The sequence below is a fragment of the Carassius auratus genome, chromosome 35 (assembly GCF_003368295.1).
Source record: "Carassius auratus strain Wakin chromosome 35, ASM336829v1, whole genome shotgun sequence".
Classification (NCBI taxonomy): domain Eukaryota; kingdom Metazoa; phylum Chordata; class Actinopteri; order Cypriniformes; family Cyprinidae; genus Carassius; species Carassius auratus.
Genome location: NC_039277.1, coordinates 15,650,550 through 15,670,695, shown reverse-complemented (window position 1 = coordinate 15,670,695; position 20,146 = coordinate 15,650,550). Strand labels below are relative to the sequence as shown.

At 37.1% G+C, this 20,146-nt stretch overlaps 1 protein-coding gene across 1 annotated transcript; it reads left to right on the top strand.

Annotated features, from left to right (window-relative positions):
* Nucleotides 1–6,864: 6,864 nt before the first annotated feature.
* On the top strand, nucleotides 6,865–8,533 carry LOC113054602 (uncharacterized). The gene is made up of 2 exons (XM_026220261.1): nucleotides 6,865–7,785; nucleotides 8,024–8,533. Exons 1-2 carry the CDS (start codon nucleotides 7,281–7,283, stop codon nucleotides 8,335–8,337), a joined length of 819 nt encoding a protein of 272 aa, XP_026076046.1. The 5' UTR covers nucleotides 6,865–7,280; the 3' UTR covers nucleotides 8,338–8,533.
* The last annotated feature ends 11,613 nt before the right edge of the window (nucleotides 8,534–20,146 follow it).

The following is a 20,146-nucleotide window of genomic DNA, read 5'->3' as shown; positions in this document are numbered from 1 at the left end:
ATTTTATAATAATATAATTAGACTGTTTTTTATTATTTGTTTTTGTGGAAATATGAGCAATTTAAATGTTCAATAACGAAAATCCATGGACTTATTTTTTTTATTAAATAGTTTTCAACCATTTTGTTTATTCAAAAAACTATATCAGAGCTAAATTCTATCTGTCTGTCTGTCTGTCTATCTATCGATCGAACACAAAGAGAGTTAAAAAATAGTCTAGTGTGCAAAATGCCAAGAGTATATACCAAAAATGATCCCCTCAGGCTCCATTATTTAAACTGGCAAGCAGGGGCGGATCTAGAAAAATATTGATGGGGTGGTGAGAAGGGAGCAGGAATTTTTGAGGGGTGGCAACATATGGCAGACGTATATATACTGAATTTAGTCTGAGTTATCACAGTTTGATGATAAATATATGCACACGGGGATAGCAAATCATTTGAATCAGTTCGGGAGTTCAGAGCGGCTTCGCGGAACATTTGAATCAATTCGAGAGTTCGGAGCGGGTTCGCGAATCATTTGAGTCAGTTCGGGGATGGCGAATCATTTGAATCAGTTTGGGAGTTCGGAGCGGGATCACAAATTATTTGAATCAGTTTGGGAGTTCGTAGCGGGTTCGCGAATTATTTGAGTCAGTTCGGGAGTTCATAGCGGGTTCGCGAATCATTTGAGTCAGTTTGGGGATCGCAAATCATTTGAATCAGTTCGGGAGTTCGGAGCGGGATCACGAATCATTTGAATCAGTTCGGGAGTTCGTAGCGGGTTCGCGAATCATTTGAGTCAGTTTGGGGATCGCAAATCTTTTAAAGCTGCGGTAGGGAACTTTTGACGCTCTAGCGGTTAATAAACAGAACTGCTTGCGTCTTGCGGAAGAACATCGTAGCCGGAACTACTTCTCTCTGTTTATGTCTATGAAGAATCACAAAGGTACTGGGTTACTCCGCCGCGATATCCCCGGAGCAATCTAAAATAGTCCGATTATAAACACTTATTATAGGTCTACCCTAGTGATTCAAGACAAGCCAAAACACGGTTTGGAAAATGGATTCATGGTGTACTCGCTTATTATATACATTTTTCTACATTTTGAACACAAACAAAGTTACGGACCGCAGCTCTGATTGGTTATTTTTTACCTGGAGCGACGGAGTTTCTGCAAATGGCAATAGGACCACTGGGAGGAGCGAGAGGAGTTTGATTTTTTTCACAGATTATCTGTCTCATATTCTACTGTCAGGACATAATGACAGGTTTAATAAATATGTAAAAAATATTCACGAAAGATTTGTGCTAGTAAATTTTCTAATTGGCCATAACCTTTAATTCATTGCTGCCAACTGGCGTAGCAGCAGGGGTGGCAAGGCTTTCTTTTAGGGTGGCATTTGCCTATGCCACCCTGGTAGATCCGCCCTGCTGGCAAGTTTAGTTTTATCCCAGCCAGCAAACAGTGTATTTGCTTCATAAAACGCTAAGCTTACAATGGTCAAGTCATTAAAAATGGGAGCGGATATCAACCTGATATGACTTTTTAGGGGGTCATTTCACACAGGAGATACTGAAGATGTTATTAGGAGGATTGTTTTATCTGGCAGTGTTTTAGATCACAAATCTGTAAAACCTCAACTGTGCATGATAGTAAAGAGCTATCAATCTGAGCAAAATATATAAATCACTCATCAAAGTGTGAGGATTTTGTCTGAAAAAACTTTTCAATTTCAAGACAGACCACAAAAAAAGACTAATTTAACCCTCAAGATCTTTGTAGCTCCTCTGATCTCTTTGGATCACAATATTTTCAGGTTTTGCAAGATAAGGCGTTGAGATAATATTGTTGCAGCATTTATTTCTAGTGATATTTTGATTGTTAGACCTGGAAAAACTGTCATTCGTGCTAGAAGAACAAACCTTAAATAATACGATTCGTCAAAGATCTCATTGGCACCTTAAAAAATAAAAGTTCCAAAAGGGTTCATCAAAACTTTCTTTGAACAGTTCTTAAGAATAACCTTTTTTTTCTTATATGAAGAAAATTGTAAAAATCTAAAGAACCTTTTACACCATGAAGAATCTTTTGTGGAAAAGAAAGGTGGATGTTAAAGGCTTTTAATGGCACCATAGATACCAATAAAGAATCTTTATTCTTAAAAGTGTGGAAAGTTTTCATGAATGTTAAAGGTTCTTCATGGAAGCCAATAAAGAAACTTAATTTTGTCGAAACTATCAGCTCCATCTGTTAAAAATAATGTCTCTGACTCATATCTTGGACCTTTACCTTTGGTGTCCTCCTCACACAGAGCAGAAAAGTATTTTATCTGCTTTTAACAAGAACTAAACATTTATGGATCCAGTCAAATGACTACAAGGGCCTGCCATGAGGTGTTCAACCCATATTCCTGCAGCAGTCAGTGTAAATGCTCTTCTCGACAGGGTTCAGATGCGCGTGCATCAGAGGGGAAGAGACTCTAACTCTGCGATCCTCTTTAAAAGCAGACTTCAGAGCTACAGGTGGCTTTTTTTCTTCTAAGCCCACTCATAAGTGTTAGTTGATGTTGAAAGTGATCACTTGGGGTTGTCTATCTATCTATCTATCTATCTATCTATCTATCTATCTATCTATCTATCTAGCATTCCATCCATCTCAGATAGAATCATTAGAATTAGAGCATAACTTTTCTAGTAGAGTTTATAAATGCACAGCTTACTGATGATGCGACAAACATTCTAGTTTAAAAAAATAGAATAAAATAGCTTTTTTTTTTTTTTACATATATTACTAGATTATACTAGGGCTTTCTTATATTACCACCTTGACTCTGCTGAGGCCCTCTGATCTACCTACAGTGATCATGGACTGAGATCAGATGAAGGAGAATGACTGCATTCATTGTTCCTGCCATCCATTGGAGAGGTTTTTGACTGAAAACAGGATGAAACCCAATATCCCTGTAAAGAGCAATGGAAGAGGCCAAGTGATTTATAAGAAGATCAACTGCCACAACACATCACATTTTGTGTTAAATATTGTTTGACTAGTAAAGATATTATTTGTTCTTTGGAACATGACTACATGATTAGATACATGTTTCAGAAAGTATAACAGAAAAAGGACTAAACTTTTTCACAGTGATGCCATAGAAGAACCATTCTGGGTTCCACAAAGAACCTTGTGAAAAGTTCTTAAAAGTTTATTTTTTTCTTAGTGTGGAAAAAAAATGTCAATGGGATTTTTTCCATTATAAAGAAACATTTGTGCAATGCAAAGGTTCCATGGATATTCTTCATGGAACCATAGATGTCAGTAAAGAACCTTTATTACAAGTGTAGCTGTTTACACAGCAAGTGCATACTAGTTTTGCCACATTATTGTCCTTTGTTTTTTAATATAGACACATACAGTACTAAACCATTCTTAAAGCACTCCAAGAAACCTCCGGGGAAAAAAAAACAATAAATTTAGGCTAGTACAAGTTGTTAACCCCCTTGTTGTGTTAAATTGGAAACAGGAGCTTTACAGAGCGAGTTCTCATGAATAGATTCTCTGTGTATTGTTATATAACTCAACCCCCTACAGATGAAATGGTTATAATTGAATAATACACAACACATGAGCAGATCTGGACTGGAAATGTCAGCTGGGCCTCTGGGGCAGCATTCACCCTCTCTATGGGAAGACATGCTGGGCACACATCATCATTGGTACAGTGGCCTACTGAGCATGCAGGCACACCTTTGGTGAGCGGTGCATTTGGCCCATCAGTGGTCTAACCATTTGAAGACTGTGGGGCATGTTCAGTGGTGGACGAAGTACACAAATCAAGTACTTGAGTAAAAGTACAGATACGTATAATAAAATATTACTCCAGTAAAAGTAAAAGTACTCCTTTTTCAATTTTACTCAAGTGAAAGTAAAAAAGTACTAAATTTTTTATGTACTTAAGTAAAAAAGTACTGAAAGATAGATGTTTGCAATTTTATATAGGCTAATTTAATTTTATATTAGCACTTTTTTTTTATAATCCTACTGATCAAAATACCTGGGATGTTTTCCAAAATAACCACTATATGGAGTGAAGATATATTTTGTTGTTGATATGGACTACGTTGATATGGACTACGCCACCTACATATAGGTGGTTGAATAAAAATATTTGGACATTATTTATAAAAATTACCTCAAGTTAGCACCAGGAAGCTTGTTAGCTAGACAGTTAGCATCAGCTAACAATATTTGCTTATTTTCAGTGCGGTTATGAATAACGTCCTTAATAACAATGGATGAAAAAGTTAGAGCTTTACTGATGATAACGTTAAGTCTAGAATGTGTCCACCTTTGTGTGTGGGTCCATGTACATGCTGAATCGACAGGTAAAAAAAGCCTCAAGTCCAAATATTCATTTATCACCAATTAACCGTTTGACAAACTTGCTTAGATGTCCAGATCTGAATAAAAAAAAATCTCAAACATGCTCCGATATCCCGATCAGAATCAACCGAGTCGCGAACAGGCTCCGAAGTCCCGATCTGAATCAACCGAGTCGCGAACAGGCTCCGAAGTGCCGATCTGAATCAACCGAGTCGCGAACAGGCTCCGAAGTCCCGATCTGAATCAACCGAGTCGCGAACAGGCTCCGAAGTGTCGATCTGAATCAACCGAGTCGCGAACAGGCTCCGAAGTGCCGATCTGAATCAACGGAGTCGCGAACAGGCTCCGAATTGCCGATCTGAATCAACCGAGTCGCGAACAGGCTCCGAAGTGCCGATCTGAATCAACCGAGTCGCGAACAGGCTCCGAAGTACCGATCTGAATCAACCGAGTCGCGAACAGGCTCCGAAGTGTCGATCTGAATCAACCGAGTCGCGAACAGGCTCCGAAGTACCGATCTGAATCAACGGAGTCGCGAACAGGCTCCGAAGTGCCGATCTGAATCAACGGAGTCGCGAACAGGCTCCGAATTGCCGATCTGAATCAACCGAGTCGCGAACAGGCTCCGAAGTGCCGATCTGAATCAACCGAGTCGCGAACAGGCTCCGAAGTCCCGATCTGAATCAACCGAGTCGCGAACAGGCTCCGAAGTGCCGATCTGAATCAACCGAGTCGCGAACAGGCTCCGAATTGCCGATCTGAAAACTTCGACCAAAGAATGTAAGAAATAACTCCATTTCCAAACTGTTAATATTACGGTTGCGGGGAATTTGGACAAGCATGCGTTATTTTATTTAATCTGTGTTAGTTTAAGGTTACTTTATTTAATTTTTTAACCTAATACACGGAGACGCTGATAGATGTGTCTGCTTTGCACTGGAGCATTTCAGTGAGCTTAAATAGTTCTCTATTTACAGCGGATTTAGTTCCCAAACAACTGACAATTTTGGCCTAAATATGATTTTCAGTTACAATAATTAATCCTAAATTTCGACATTAATAACTTACTTTTAGCAACTTCAGACGCACGCACGCTCACAAGATCTGCCTGTTCTTACTTCAAGAGACTCACACTAAACGGTTCATATGAATCAGTAAAGGGGTCGACTCCAGAACAGCTGCAATCGGATCATTCTAATTCGTAAACGAATCGTTTAGTGCGATTCGCGATCTGAGTAAAGTTTATTTTGAAAAGACTCAGTTCATTCATGATGAATCAGACACCGCTTCTGCGTGTCGGAGCACGTGATATATTATAGGGAGTAACGATATGTTTTATGAAATGTAGTGAAGTTAAAAGTACGATCTTATGCTTTGGAATGTAGTGAAGTAAAAGTAAAAGTTACTCAAAATAAAACTACTCCAGTAAAGTTCAGATACTTGAAAAATGTACTTAAGTACAGTAACGAAGTAAAGCTACTCCGTTACTGTCCACCACTGGGCATGTTAAGTGTTTCTGGAAAACAATTTCAAGCTGGTGTATGTGACCCATGGCTCCCCATTTACAGAAAAGCCAATCAACCCTTGCTCTCTTTGCTTAATATGGACTTATAGTACAAACATTACAAAGTACAAAACATCAATTACTAAGGAAAGAGAACAAAATGCTTTTTTTGTACAGTAGATTGCATAGAGCACATGCAAACATTAAATCACTGTAATCCCAGAGTAAATACCATGTGTTGCCAATAAAGACTCTTAATTTCTATTTTATATAGGGTTCATATATGATGTTTTGGAGATTATTAAATTGTTTGATGTGGCATTATAGCTTCATTATAGGTCCAACATGGCTTCAAAGTCTCCCCCTGGGTTTAAACATGGCTTTGAAACGCAAAAACGCTTGACATTAGGCTGTAAAACCCATTTGTATTTAAGATTGCATAAATAGACAGGGATAGATAAGGGAAAGAAAGTGTCACCTTAGAAACACCCTGACAATCATTCAAAATACCTTAGCATCTGGACAACAACATGCACAACAACAAGGTCTTAGAAACCGCCTAAAAAAACCTAGCAACCACATTTGTAGATGCATTATTATAACCGATCAGAGCACCTTAGCAATGATAACTCCCTGGCAACCACATGGCAACACACCAAATCCACCCAGAACACCTTAGATGCTAAAACACTAAGAACACTGTAGAAACAATGTGATAATCACTCAAAATACCCTAGCAGCTGCACAGCGGCACATTCAAAAATAAATAAAAATATTCAGAACACTTTAAAAATAGCAATGCCCTGGCCCTCAAAACACCTTAGAAACACCCTAACAATCACTCAAAAAACCCTAGCAGCTACACAACAGAATGTTAAAATTAACTCAGAACATTTTGGAAATAGCAACACTCTGGCAACTACTTAGAATGCCCTAGCAACCACATATCAGCAGCATGATAAAAACCACTCAGACCACCAACAACAACATCCTGGTAACCACCCAAAAAATCCTATCATCCACACACATAGAAGCATGTTCACAACCAATCAGAACACCTTAGGGATGTTAACTCCCTGGTAACCACATACAGTAGCAACCCACTAAACAACAAACCAGGAACACCTTAACAACACCCTGGCAACATTTCAAAAACACTCAGAACACTTTAGAAATGCCCTGACAGTCACCCAAAATACCCTAGCAACTGCACAGCAACATGTTAAAAAACACTCAGGGGCCGGTTTCACAAAGATAGACTTTGACTATGACTTAGATATAGTTGATAGTCAGACTTCAGATAGACATCTAATTCAGACCATTGCACAAAGCACTTAAGACTCTGACTATCTCAAGTAGGACTACACTGCAGTGCATTCTGGGTAAAATAAGACACTTTTCAAAACAAAAAACATGGCGGATCGAGTAAGCGCATTTAACCGGTCAGTTCAGTTTACCCCAGCAGAAAATATGTGTTTGTTGGAGGAGTATAATAGTTACAAGGACATTTTACTAGGGAAATTTAGCGGAGGAGAATGTAGTAACAAGAAGAAATGTTTAATTTGGAAAAAGATTTCCGCGACAGTAAACAGCATTAATCCGACCGTTGAGCGCAGCGTTAAAGACGTACAGAAAAGATATAAAAACATGGTGCAAGATGCCAAAAAGGAAATATTTAAGAGGAAATACCCAAAAACGGGAGGAGGACCCCAAGAGAAACTTAAAGACACCACTGAAATGGTGATGAATATATATGGTGGACAGTCGCCGATGTTCTGGGGGATAAGCGGAGGACGGGAAAGTGGAGTGTGTGGCGCCGTCAACACTGACGTAACCGGCGGAGTTCCCTCAGCCACTGACAGCAGCACCCCGCTGCCACATCAAGAGGAAGAGCCAGACAGTCAAGATGAGAATACAGGTAACAGCGGGTGATTGTTATAAATAAATCAGTTTGGTTTTTCCTTTTGCTTTATTGCCTTCGATTTGATGCTTATAAAGTCAAGTTGATGATGTATGCTAATATGAACCGGTAATAATGTATGCTAATGTGAACCGGTAAGCTTGCTATCCAGCAAATCATGTGAACAACGTAATGACTCAGCCTATAATAGAAGGAACCTACAAGTAATAAAATGTTATGTTCTTATTTTTTTTAGTGACCCTGTCTTTGAATTGGGACCGAAGCGAGGCAGTGGTGGAGGAGCCGGCTGAGAGACGTGAGGGGACAGGAGATGAAGAGTCTGAGTCAGCGTCAGCATCAGCATCAGCATCAGCTACAGCTACAGCTACAGCTCCTGGTCCCATGGGTTGCACAACGGTGTTCAGAGGAACAACCATGTCAATGGTGCTAGACAAACAATACAGGAATCTTCAACTGGAAGAGAGGAAATTGCTGCTAGAGATTGAAGTTTTACAGCTTCAGAGAGATAAATTAAAATTAGAGCTTCACAAACAGTCGCTGGAGTCCTGAATATCTTTGAGTAGCCTACTAATTTATTTAATAATTTATTGAACGAACAGTATATCACTTGTTTTGTGAGTAAATAGTTTTCCAGTTTGTATAGTAAGTTGTACTTTTAATAACCTTGAAGATTTTGATATGAATGAAATGAAACTTGAATGTAATTTATAGAATAATTTATTGAATGAACAGTATGTCACTTGAGAAACCTTAAAAAATAAATTTTTATATTTATTAAGTTGTTTGCTACTCATTTAAGCCTAATAGGTAAAGACAGGCAACATGATTTTTTCAATGTTTCAGACATTGAAAATCCTGTCAATGTACATCTGACGCACATATCGACCAGTTCCATTCTGCTCCTCTAAATCTTCTCTATCCTCCAGTTCATTGAGATTGTCATCTCTGATATCCTCACCTTCAGGCTCAGGTAGCCGGAGATCCCTAATGATTAATGAAATAAATAATTTTGATTATAGTTGAAGCATGTGGTAAATAGTAATTCAATTAGGCCTATTGAAAATGGATGGCAATGTGGATTTTGTTTTCAGGTAGGCCTACCTCGCTATGTTATGCAGCACAACAGTTGCACAGATGATGTTACACACTCTGTCAGGTGCCATTCGCAATTCCCCATGTAGGCAATGAAAACGCCTCTTCAGTACACCAAATGCCCGCTCTACAGTGTTACGAGTTGAACAGTGTGCTGTGTTGAAGTTTCTCTGTGCAAGTGTAGTAGGATTCAGGAAGGGAGTAAGGAGCCAAGGTTTTAGAGGGTAGCCCGAGTCCCCCAACAGGACCCCATCGATAATGCCTTGCTCAAATGCTAGACAGAGTTGAGAATTTTGCAGAATTCGAGAGTCATGAAGGGATCCAGGCCAGCGGGCCACACAGTTGAGGAACCGGAGATCAGAATCACAAACAGCCTGAATGTTTAGGCAAATGTTCATGAGCAGGTGGAGCCTGGATTCTGACATGTGTCCCATCAATTGCTCCAACAACATTGGGAAATCTTGCTATGCTGAAGAACCCTCTTTTGAGTTTGTTCAGCTCAGCCATTTGGTTTGGGAACTGAGGGAGCTTATTTGAAAGTGCCCTTGATACCCTGTATACCACCTGTGACACAGAAGCTTTGCTGAAACCCACTGTGTCACCAACAGTATTCAGAAAACTTCCTGTAGCATAAAATCTCAAAGCAGTGCAAACCTGTAGCAATGCTGGGATACTGTGGCTCCTTGAAGTGACAGAGCTCAGTACTTCAGCTAATTCATCTGTCAGACTCAGTATAACTTCTTTGGGCAAACGAAACCGACTGATGAAGTCCTCATTATTATACATTTCCAGTAGGTTACTGCGGTCCCTAAAAACCCTTTCCCTTCTCATAGCTCTCTCCATAACGTTGTCAGCAAACCACAAATTATGAGCCATTTTCCCCTTTTCTCTTGGCTGTTTGTTTCTGCTGGTTGCCAAGGTAACAGAGTCTTAGACCTAAGTTAGCCTGGGGGTAAGGTGTCTAATTTTTTTGGTCTAAATTAAGTCAGTCTTTATCTTTGTGAAACAGTCTAACTTGCATTAGACTAGTCTATGAGTAAATTTTAGACTTGTCTAACACTATAGACCGGTCTGAATAGCTTTGTGAAACCGGCCCCATAACACATTAGAAAGAACAACACCCCGGCAACCGCATAGCAATGTGATAATAACCATTCAGAACACCTAAGGAACAGCAACGTCCTGGAAACAACCCCAAAAGACCTAGCAAACGCATATTTAAAAGCGTGATTATGATCAATGAGAACACATTAGCAATACCTGGCAATCACGTACAGTACACTCGTACACGTACACTCAAAAAACACTTTAGCACCAAGTTTAAAATGTACTTAATTTTACTTTAGAGAATGTCTGTCTAGTTTATCAACAAGTGTTGTTGTGCCACAGATTTGAGCCACTAGACGAATGTCTCGCACCAGCATCCTTCATAAGAACTACCAGCGATGTTCCACAATCACACAGTATTTTCTGTGTTGCCTAATACTTGAATTGAGCTCTAAAAGAAATGGGTAGACAGTATATCTTCAATAACTGTTTAACAGGGCATTACTTAACGCAACACAGCCATGTTGTTATTGGCCTTCAGATAAATCTCCCTCTGACAGTGGATGTGACCACAGCACACTTTTCCAGCATGTTATCATTGGATGTGTTTCAGTTGTTGTATATCCTCTTACTCAATGAGCATTTTAAAAGGCAACAGCTGTGGCAGAGCGTCAGAGTGGACATTTTCTTTCTCCCTGTGGGGTTATTGTAACAGAGGAAAATACATAAATTTCAGTAGGGTCTCTGCAGTCGTATCCTAGAACATTTAATTTACCTCGCACCAGTATTTTGTTAGGAAAATTACGAATAACGTGCATGTTTGGTGGTGTTTTCTGATGTAAAACTCACTGACTTTGTAGGTGGTTACCAACATGTTGTTTTCTGGGTGGTTACTAGGGTATTACTTATTGGCTCGCCACCATTTTTATTTTTTTATTTGTGACCAAGATGTGGTAAAAATATATAAGAAATGTGTCAGACAATATTCTACAAATTCATCTACATGAGAAAATATTAGCTTGTGGCAAATCTACACAAATTATTAGCGTAATACTTTATTTTTGTTATTATGCTTTTATACTTTTTCAACTTTAGTTAAAGTGTAATGCTGCTGTTTGAGAATAAAAAAAGTTCTGCAAGGTTACATAGCTCAAAGTTCACTAAAATGGGAGATATTCTCTTTAACAGAAAACATTTTTCAAGAACTACAACAAACGGCTCATTTGGACTACACGACGGTGCTATATTTCTGGATATTGTGAACAATGTCAAAATGTCACTCATTTAAATAATCCCGCCTACGAAATACACAAAAAAGGGGGAGAAGCCTGGTTGAGTTGTGCTAGAGACCATCGACTCTTTAAAAGTATCATGTCCTGTAAAATCCATGCTAGCAAAGGTTCTGTATGATCCTCTTGTTCATAAACATTTTTTGGATCTGAATCCGGCTCTAATTGGTATGGTAAAATTGAGGCCATTGTTAATATTTACTCTCGAGCAGATGAAACTTGTTGTTATGGAAGGGGCATGTCATTTCTGGAACATGCTCTAAGTGGCTGACCAATCACAACACTGGGCCAGCTAATCAATCAGAGCAGATTTTGTGTAACTAAGCTTGCTAAGTCACATGCTAAGCGTAGCGTGACGCACACATGACCATACGCACATACTTGTTTTTAACTGACTCATCTTTTGAGCATCAGGGGTTGTAGTGAGGAGGGGGTCTTTGAAACTGCCTATAAACTTTAACCACTGGCATCTTACGTTTCAAGGAAGCGAGCACAATATCCAGCTATCCAATGGGAAGCAGCTGAATGTGAGAGTCATTACAGAGACAAACGAAAACCAAACTACAGAGCCATATATTTCAATACATCCAATGAATTAAATCTGTTATTTTTAGCAGATCAACTATTAGTAGATACAAAACAATAAAAGATTCAGAATAAACACATTTTTCCACTCTGTTATGAATACAGTGAATTATCCTAATTTTAGGTTGTTTACGGTTGCGTAATGTTGTAGATGTTGTAATTACGAGTGGGAAACTTGGGATTTTCTTTAAGCCCAGAGTTTTGTGTCAGTGAGAAAACATGGTTCATCAAAAGAAAAGGCATTCATACATTTACGGTAAATTTGTTGAAATTATTATAATTATTAGTTTTATTTATTTTTTACAAGTAAACTAAAGTTGCATGTACAAAATATGACAATATATAAAAATTTCCATTACGGCATTGAATAAAAACATAAATAGCATGAACACACTTGATGCCAGTGCTAGTTTGTAAATGATTACATGTAAACTACGTTTTTTTGTGATGTAGTTTGGAATCAGTAACAGACTACAATTTGATGTAGTTCTTTAATGTCCATTCTTTAACTAATCATTTTTGTATATGTCTTTTTTTTTTTAATCCTGTAATTTTTTTTGTTGTTGTTGAAAAGGTACATTGCCATCTTGGTCCGACCAAACTTATTGGAACGCACTAGATTTCATAATTGACTTCCCAACCAGTTAATTTAAACTTCAGGAGGACTTGAACAAACCAATATGTGCAGTTACAACCGCTTCTTCCAATCAGAAATTAGAATCAGAACTATCAGTTTGATTTATTAATCAGAAAAAGCATAAGAATAAATAGTTCATACCAGGGGTGGTTCTAGGGTGAGTGAAGATCCGGGGCTTAGCCCAGAAAAATCCATGTATGTGACTTTTTATTTTAATAAATCAGAAAGATTTACCTTATTTAAAATATACAAAAACAATAAAAACAAAAACAAATTTAAAACATTTTATTTAAAGTATTGAGGAAAATACATTTGCTTTTTGCAAACAAAAATTAAGAATTGCAAAACAAATGAAACAGCGCGAAAGCAATGATTTTGCAATACATATTTTCCATGGTCATATCTATTAATTTATTTGCAACGCTGCTTTTATTTTGTGTGTGAGTCTAGTTTGAGCTTGCAATACCATTTTTCCTTTGCGCTTCACTTTTCTGCACGTCACTCTTTGTGGCACCGTTTTTGACGTGGGGGCGGAGTCAATGGACGGGGCGTGTACAACATGCCTCCATGGAAGTGACGTCATCGGCCCGAGATGCAGCTCACTGATCCAGGTCCTGTCATGATGAGCAGAGACTTTCGACTGGATCGTTTATTTTTATTCAGTAGCATTAAAACATTCATTTTTTGTTTTATTTACTTTATTAACATGTATGTGTATTAGCAGCGTTTGCTCAAGTTAAAGAAGTTGTTAACATGAACATCTGCTGTTTATTTCTCTCCATGTGCACACTTTTATAGCATTATGTGTATTGGGATCGCAAATCATTTGAGTCAGTTCGGGAGTTCGTAGCGGGTTCGCGAATCATTTGAGTCAGTTCGGGAGTTCTTAGCGGGATCGCGATTCATTTGAATAAGTTCGGGAGTTCGTAGCGGGATCGCGAATCATTTGAGTCAATTTGGGGATCGCGAATCATTTGAATAAGTTCGGGAGTTCGTAGCGGGATCGCGAATCATTTGAGTCAATTTGGGGATTGGGAATCATTTGAATAAGTTCGGGAGTTCGTAGCGGGATCGCGAATCATTTGAGTCAATTTGGGGATCGCGAATCATTTGAATAAGTTCGGGAGTTCGTAGTGGGATCGCGAATCATTTGAGTCAATTTGGGGATTGGGAATCATTTGAATAAGTTCGGGAGTTCGTAGCGGGATCGCGAATCATTTGAGTCAGTTTGGGGATCGCAAATTATTTGAAACAGTTCGGGAGTGCGTAGCGGGATCGCGAATCATTTGAGTCATCTGACTCCAGTTTGGGAGTTGGAGCGGGATCGCGAATCATTTGAGTCAGTTCGGGAGTTCGTAGCGGGATCGCGAATCATTTGAGTCAGTTTGAGGATCGCGAATCATTTGAATCAGTTCGGGAGTTCATAGCGGGATCGCGAATCATTTGAGTCAGTTTGGGTTCGTAAATCATAGCTGTATATGGATAGGCATTTGTAACTAATTTAGTAGCTAGTTATTTACATTTTCCACGCTTGTTTAGGTGTGAAATGTGAACTCTATTTTTTGTTTTAATTATGTGCCTTTTAACAGTATCAAGTATATTCAAAAACTAAACAAATCGTGCCTAAAAAGTGCATGCATCTAGGCTAATATAAAGTTACATGATGAAGTCATACTAGTGCGCGTGTGCATTTTGAGCGCGTTCTTTCACTGCATTATTCGGTGTATTCAAATGAATTTATGAATGCATGTGAATGATCACAAAATTCAAGATCTGAACCCTTTGTGCCAAAAGGGTTCTTTCTTGTTATTATAGAACCTTTTTAGCATGAAAGGTTCTTTGGAGTTGAGTAAAGAACCCTATGGTTCTATATAGAACCCCAATGATCCCTTTCTTCTAACAGTTTGTTGTCATAAGCAGGGTTGGTTCTAGGGTGAGTGGAGATCCATGTATGTGACTTTTTATTTTAATAAATCAGAAAGATTTACCTAGTTTAAAATATACAAAAACAATAAAAACAAATGTAAAACATTTTATTTAAAGTTTATCCCTTGTCCTGACACATATGCTGATGTTGTGTCTCTATCTCACTTTTTTTTTTTTTTTTTTTTTTGTCTCTGTCTCTGTTTTATTTTATTTTCCAATCAAGCCTGACTGGCTACACTCGTCCTGGTAGAACAGGCATTAGAAGCAAACATGAAGCAGTGCACTGACATACTCTTACTCTATAAAGATATACCGGTCAAAGGACTTTATCTCTGTGTTTAAAGCCAAGTATAATTATAAACGCAGGGCTCTATACACTTATATTTTTGAAGGAGGACTTACACAGCACTTACAAATTGCATAAATAATCATAAGAAGGTTAATGTATCAAATATACAATTTGGAATAGGCTACAGAAATATGAAATTATGAAAAAAAAAAAATTAGAATGGTACTTTGCCACTAGGTGGCGGCATGCCACTGCCTTAATGAGTGAGTCGGTCAGTCATTTAATCAATGGATTCGTTAGAAACGGATGATTCATTCAGAAAAAAAAAGTGTGTGTGTGTGTGTCCCCTACAGACTGTGCTGCGCAACCGTTAACTGTTCGATGTTCAAAATGTGACGCTAAATCAGACACAATTTAAAACCGAAAAATAAATATAAAAGTTACAGATACCTGAAGTAAGCTGTTGTATCTTGGCATTCAAGTGTTTTGGCTGGGGGGTTTTACTTCCTTTTTTAAGAAGAAGATTAATTTTGAAATATCCATTTTAATTTTCGAATAAATTGATCTAGTAAAATACTACACGCCAACAAACCGCCTGCCTCCAAAAGATCTCACTTCATTGGCTGGATCGTACAGACGCTCATCGATGGTTGGCCAGTTTACATGTCAGTTAAAAGCACTAGACCCAGTGGGCGGTTTTCGTCGGATGTGAATAAAACGCGTACTTACTTGGGTAAATTTACAGACACTGTGGACTTGAGTCGAGAGATATTTATTTATTTATTTAAATTCTAATATAAATTACTTTATTGGGCATGAAAACTCATTGATGGCATGGTGGTAATAAAAACATTCGGGGCTTTACTGAAAACATTCGGGGCTCCAGCCCTTAGCCCACCCCTAACGCCGCCCCTGGTTCATACTGTGCATACTGTGGGTTGTTTATGGTTGCCACTTGCAAAAGGCAACATGGTAACTTGACAATTAATTTAATTTTCATTTTAATAGACAATTAATTTAAAACTGCTTTGACAGTATTTTCTATTACACTGAATGTGGGCCATCCAATTAGAATTTAGAGTCTTTTATGATTTACCCATGAATCAACATAGAAACATTTATAACCTTTCTTCCAGTTGCAACTGAGCTGTCCTTCATGTGCACTTCTCCAAAGTACTTGGAAAATCTGGTTTTATGTCAGCTCCGCTAGTGCCTGATTCCCTCCATATGGGTCTATTTCCCTGTACTGTGATCCAAACCTGAGGGGGCATTTTATCAGAACCAGCATACAACATGGGACACAGTGTTGAGGAGAATTGAGGCAGATATATTAGCGTAAAATTTCACTCACTTTACATTTAGAACCAATCCAGTATTAACAAATATCAAAATAGTTCTGCATTGTTGCCAAGCTGCTATACAATAGACAATAGAGTGTACTTTCAGGGCTAAATATGCTAGCTGAAGAATAGCAATGCTAACAGTAAGCTTTCTCCAGGTATTACAGAACTCATTATTACAGATTTTCTCTTTGGTTTCTCTGGATGTAACATCGTTCAGCAGGTACATTAAAAACCCTTAGCTGTGCTTTTAGAGTTCAGATGCACATGTATGGAGTGAAAAGAGAGTTTAGGAAGGAGGAGGCTGGGAAAAACAAAGCACCACTGGCATAAAAAGGTGGGCTCTCAGACGTGCATCCACTGTGACATTAAATGCTTTACTAATTCCCTGTGTGATCCTACCCAGTCTGAAAACTGATGTTTTTAGAGCAGATGATTTAGCACAGCTGTCAATGGGTTAGCATGGGTTAGCATGTCTTAGCGAGGAGCTAAACAAATTTTTAAATGTGACGTCCCCCTGAAGAAAGAGATAGAAGTGACAATAACATTAGTACATAAATTAGGCTACATTTTCCATTAACAAAATGTTTTTATGTTGAATGTTTTAAAATTGAAATTTAAAAGTTTGTCATGTGGTTGCTAGGATGTTCTGAATTGTTTAAGCCTGTTGTCATGTGGTTTCTAGGGTGTTCTGAGTGGTTTTAGCATGTTATTATGTGGTATTTTAAGTTTTCTGTATGGTTTTAGCTTGTTGCTTAGCAGTTGGTAGGGTGCTCTGAGTGGTTTTAGCATAGAAACCACTTAAAACACACTAGCATCTGCAACTTTGCTAGGATGTTCTGAGTTGTTTTCTGCCTGTTTAGTATTTACTCATGTATTCCAATTGGCTAATCATGTTGTTATGTATTTATTACAGTATTCTGCATGGTTTTAGCTTGCTATGTGGTTGCTAATATGAGCTGAATTGTTTTAGCATGTTTTTTTGCCGAAGCTAATGAGTTCTGAGTAGGTTTAGCAGGCTAGTGCTTGCTAGGTAATTACTTACAGGCCCAAGTTAAAAGAGCTCACCTCCAAGTCTGGATTATGATATTTCTGGGCTCTAGTCACGGCTTGGGTTCCTACGTCAATCTAAATCTCTGGGAATTTTTCATTTACCAAGTGAAAACTGTATGTCTGAAAATAATAATCATCAATAAAATAATAATAGCACATTTTTCTCAAAAGGCCACACAATCTGATATATCATTGCACAAATGGTGCAAGACAAGTTACACATCAAAGTTTAAACACTTAGGGTTAAGTTTCTGTTCAAGCATAGCCTTAGCAAGCACTGCTAAGAATGGACTATAAGTGCTCAGAGAACCATAAGCAGAGTCCAATTTACTTTGAAGTTTCCTTGTGCCATGTGATATGAGGCCATCTATTGGTCCTGGAGCTCACAGATCTTTGGTTCTTTCCCAGAAAACTCTGTTTAACTTGGAAACAATGACACTGGCCAAAACTCCTCAGGCAGTATATGAGAAAGAGCCAGAATGTGATTAAAGGCTCATACTGAAGGAAACAAAAGGCCCTTTTCTCAACAAATCCAGCACAGTGACTAGACTCCAACACAAGTCAGTGTTTGTGAGATACTGAGAATGGTTAATGAGAAACTGATTTCTAGTTGTTTTACTGACTTTGCCAATCTATTAAACATCACTGCAATAAAGCTGATTACAAATCTAATTTGTATTTTTTTTTTTCATATATGCAGCCTTATTTATTGTTCATATATATATATATATATATATATATATATATATATATATACATTTACACAGACACATTAATAAATAGACACAGCTACATTTCTCATTTTTAATTTAGCTTAACTTTATGTATTAAAATAACTAAAACTGAAAGTTAAATTAATAAAACTCTATAGACATAAAAAAAACTACAAAAATAACACACAACAAAATTACTAAAACTTTAACTGAAATAGAAAAATAAAAACTGATTCAAAATACTAATAAAAACTATAATAGTGTCTCAATAATACTAATTTCAAACTGCTGTACAGTATACATAAAGACTGAATGTCGATTTATATTAAATTAAAATATTATATAGAGAGATTTTATTATTTTACTTATGTTTTAGGTATGATTATTTTATGGTTTCAGTCAAGCAATCAAGCAACTTTTTAATCGAACGTTTATTTTAGTCTCTCTCTCTCATTTCAGACAAGGTCAAATCTGACTTAGCATAATAATTGGTACATTAAACAACCATATGTTTTTGTTTATTCACCGCTGGCATCAGTGAAACCTTGTAAACACTGATGTCTTTTAGAGGACATAATCAGAAACGGTAGCTTTTTCCACAAAGGTTACGTACTTAGGTCTCAGTGGACATATATTTGCATCTGTGTTCATGTGTGTGTGTGTGTGTGTGTGTGTGTGTGTGTGGGAAAACAAACAGCGGCTGTCGCACCATCCCGTATCAGTCGGAGCAGATCGTTTGGAGCGTTTCCAGCAGCTAATTTTCCTATTAAATCACATTTACTACCTCAGTAATGCCTTTACTTTATAATAATACCTCATGCTGGCTGCATTATAGTTTACAATAGCATGATACAGTTGTAAATACGTCAGATAAGTCAAGCATTTACAACAAGTCTAGACTCACGCTTCAGGCATTGACTGAAGTGTAAGGTCCAATAAACCCCCAATTAAGGGTTTATTTAATTATAAATAAACTCTAGTGCTCTACAGAGGCTTGGAAATTGCAACCCAAAAGTTTTTTAAAGCAACTAACATGGATGCACTAGTTTGACTCTCACTGTAACATATTACAGACAAACTGACCCCATTCTCATATGTAAGAGGAAACCGAATGCAGATGGTTTGATCCAGAAAGAAGATCTGACCCATTTTTACTTGCTTTTGGAAAGTCTGGTGTAGACAAGCAAGAGATTGGTTCTGATGGGTTTGATCATTATACGAATCATGCAGGAAGCCAAGATGATGTCTGGATTATTTGGGCAGGAAAGGGGTCTTCCTTGTCTGGAATATCACTGCCAGATAAAACATTCTCAGGGAAAAAAATGTAATTGTTAACATAACCAATAATACAGTTAAACCTTGTTTGTTGGCTTTTTTCATTCTACTTAGCTCTGCACAGTGAGTACAGCTTGATAATCATATTCATATGTCAGGGTGCTGTTGCTGTTGTTAACTAAAATGAAAACTATTTAAAAAATGTTTTTAGTCACTGAATTAAAGCTAAAATACAAAGTAATAATAAAGATAAACTAAATAATGATATAAAATTAAAATAGAAAATATAAAAATAAAAGCTCATTCAAAATATTACAACTATAAGAGTATAATAAAACTAATATAACACTGCTGTGAAGTACTCTAAAGACCTGCCATGGTATTTCCGTCATGCTTGTGTCCAAAAAACATGGTATGTATTCCTCCTATGTATTATGTATAAACACCTATGTATTCCTCATGTGCAAGTCCTTTTGGATAACAGCATCTGCTAATAAATAATATTAAAACAGCATTTGTAAAGTAGGCCTACACATAAAACTAACAAATGCATAATTCAGCTGAAAATAATGTATAAATTCAGACTTAAAACACCTGAATGTCATTGCAATATTATTGTTATTATTATTAATATTTATAATATATATATATATATATATATATATATATATATATATATATATATATATATATATATAATATTAGATTAGAAAACCTCTAATCAACTAACTGAAATATGTTATTTATTATTGAAATAAATTACTAAATTAAATAAAAGTAAATGAAAGAATGCCACATAGAAAAAGAACAATTAAAATTACAATATGTAACAAAATTATTCAATCTTAAATTAAGTTGTAAAATGAAAATATAAAAATAAAAGCTAATTCAGATATTTATAAATACTCTAATAGTATATAAATAATGGTACAATAACACCGGTATAAGATAACAAGATCTCCAACCAAGTGTCTGCTTGTCCTAAATGTTCAAAAATATATTGTTTAATTTCCTGAGAAACATGCTTGAAAGGTGAGCTTGTGCTATATGCCTTTATAATAAATGCTACTTGACATTATATTTTGTAATCTAATTCAATCAAATGATTTTAA

What these genes read in the sequence shown, in the direction of transcription:
- LOC113054602 (XM_026220261.1), top strand. Translation starts at nt 7,281, where the DNA reads ATGGCGGATCGAGTAAGCGCATTTAACCGGTCAGTTCAGTTTACCCCA. An exon ending in CAGTCAAGATGAGAATACAG is followed by an intron (nt 7,786 to 8,023) that starts GTAACAGCGGGT and finishes TATTTTTTTTAG; the next exon opens with TGACCCTGTCTTTGAATTGG.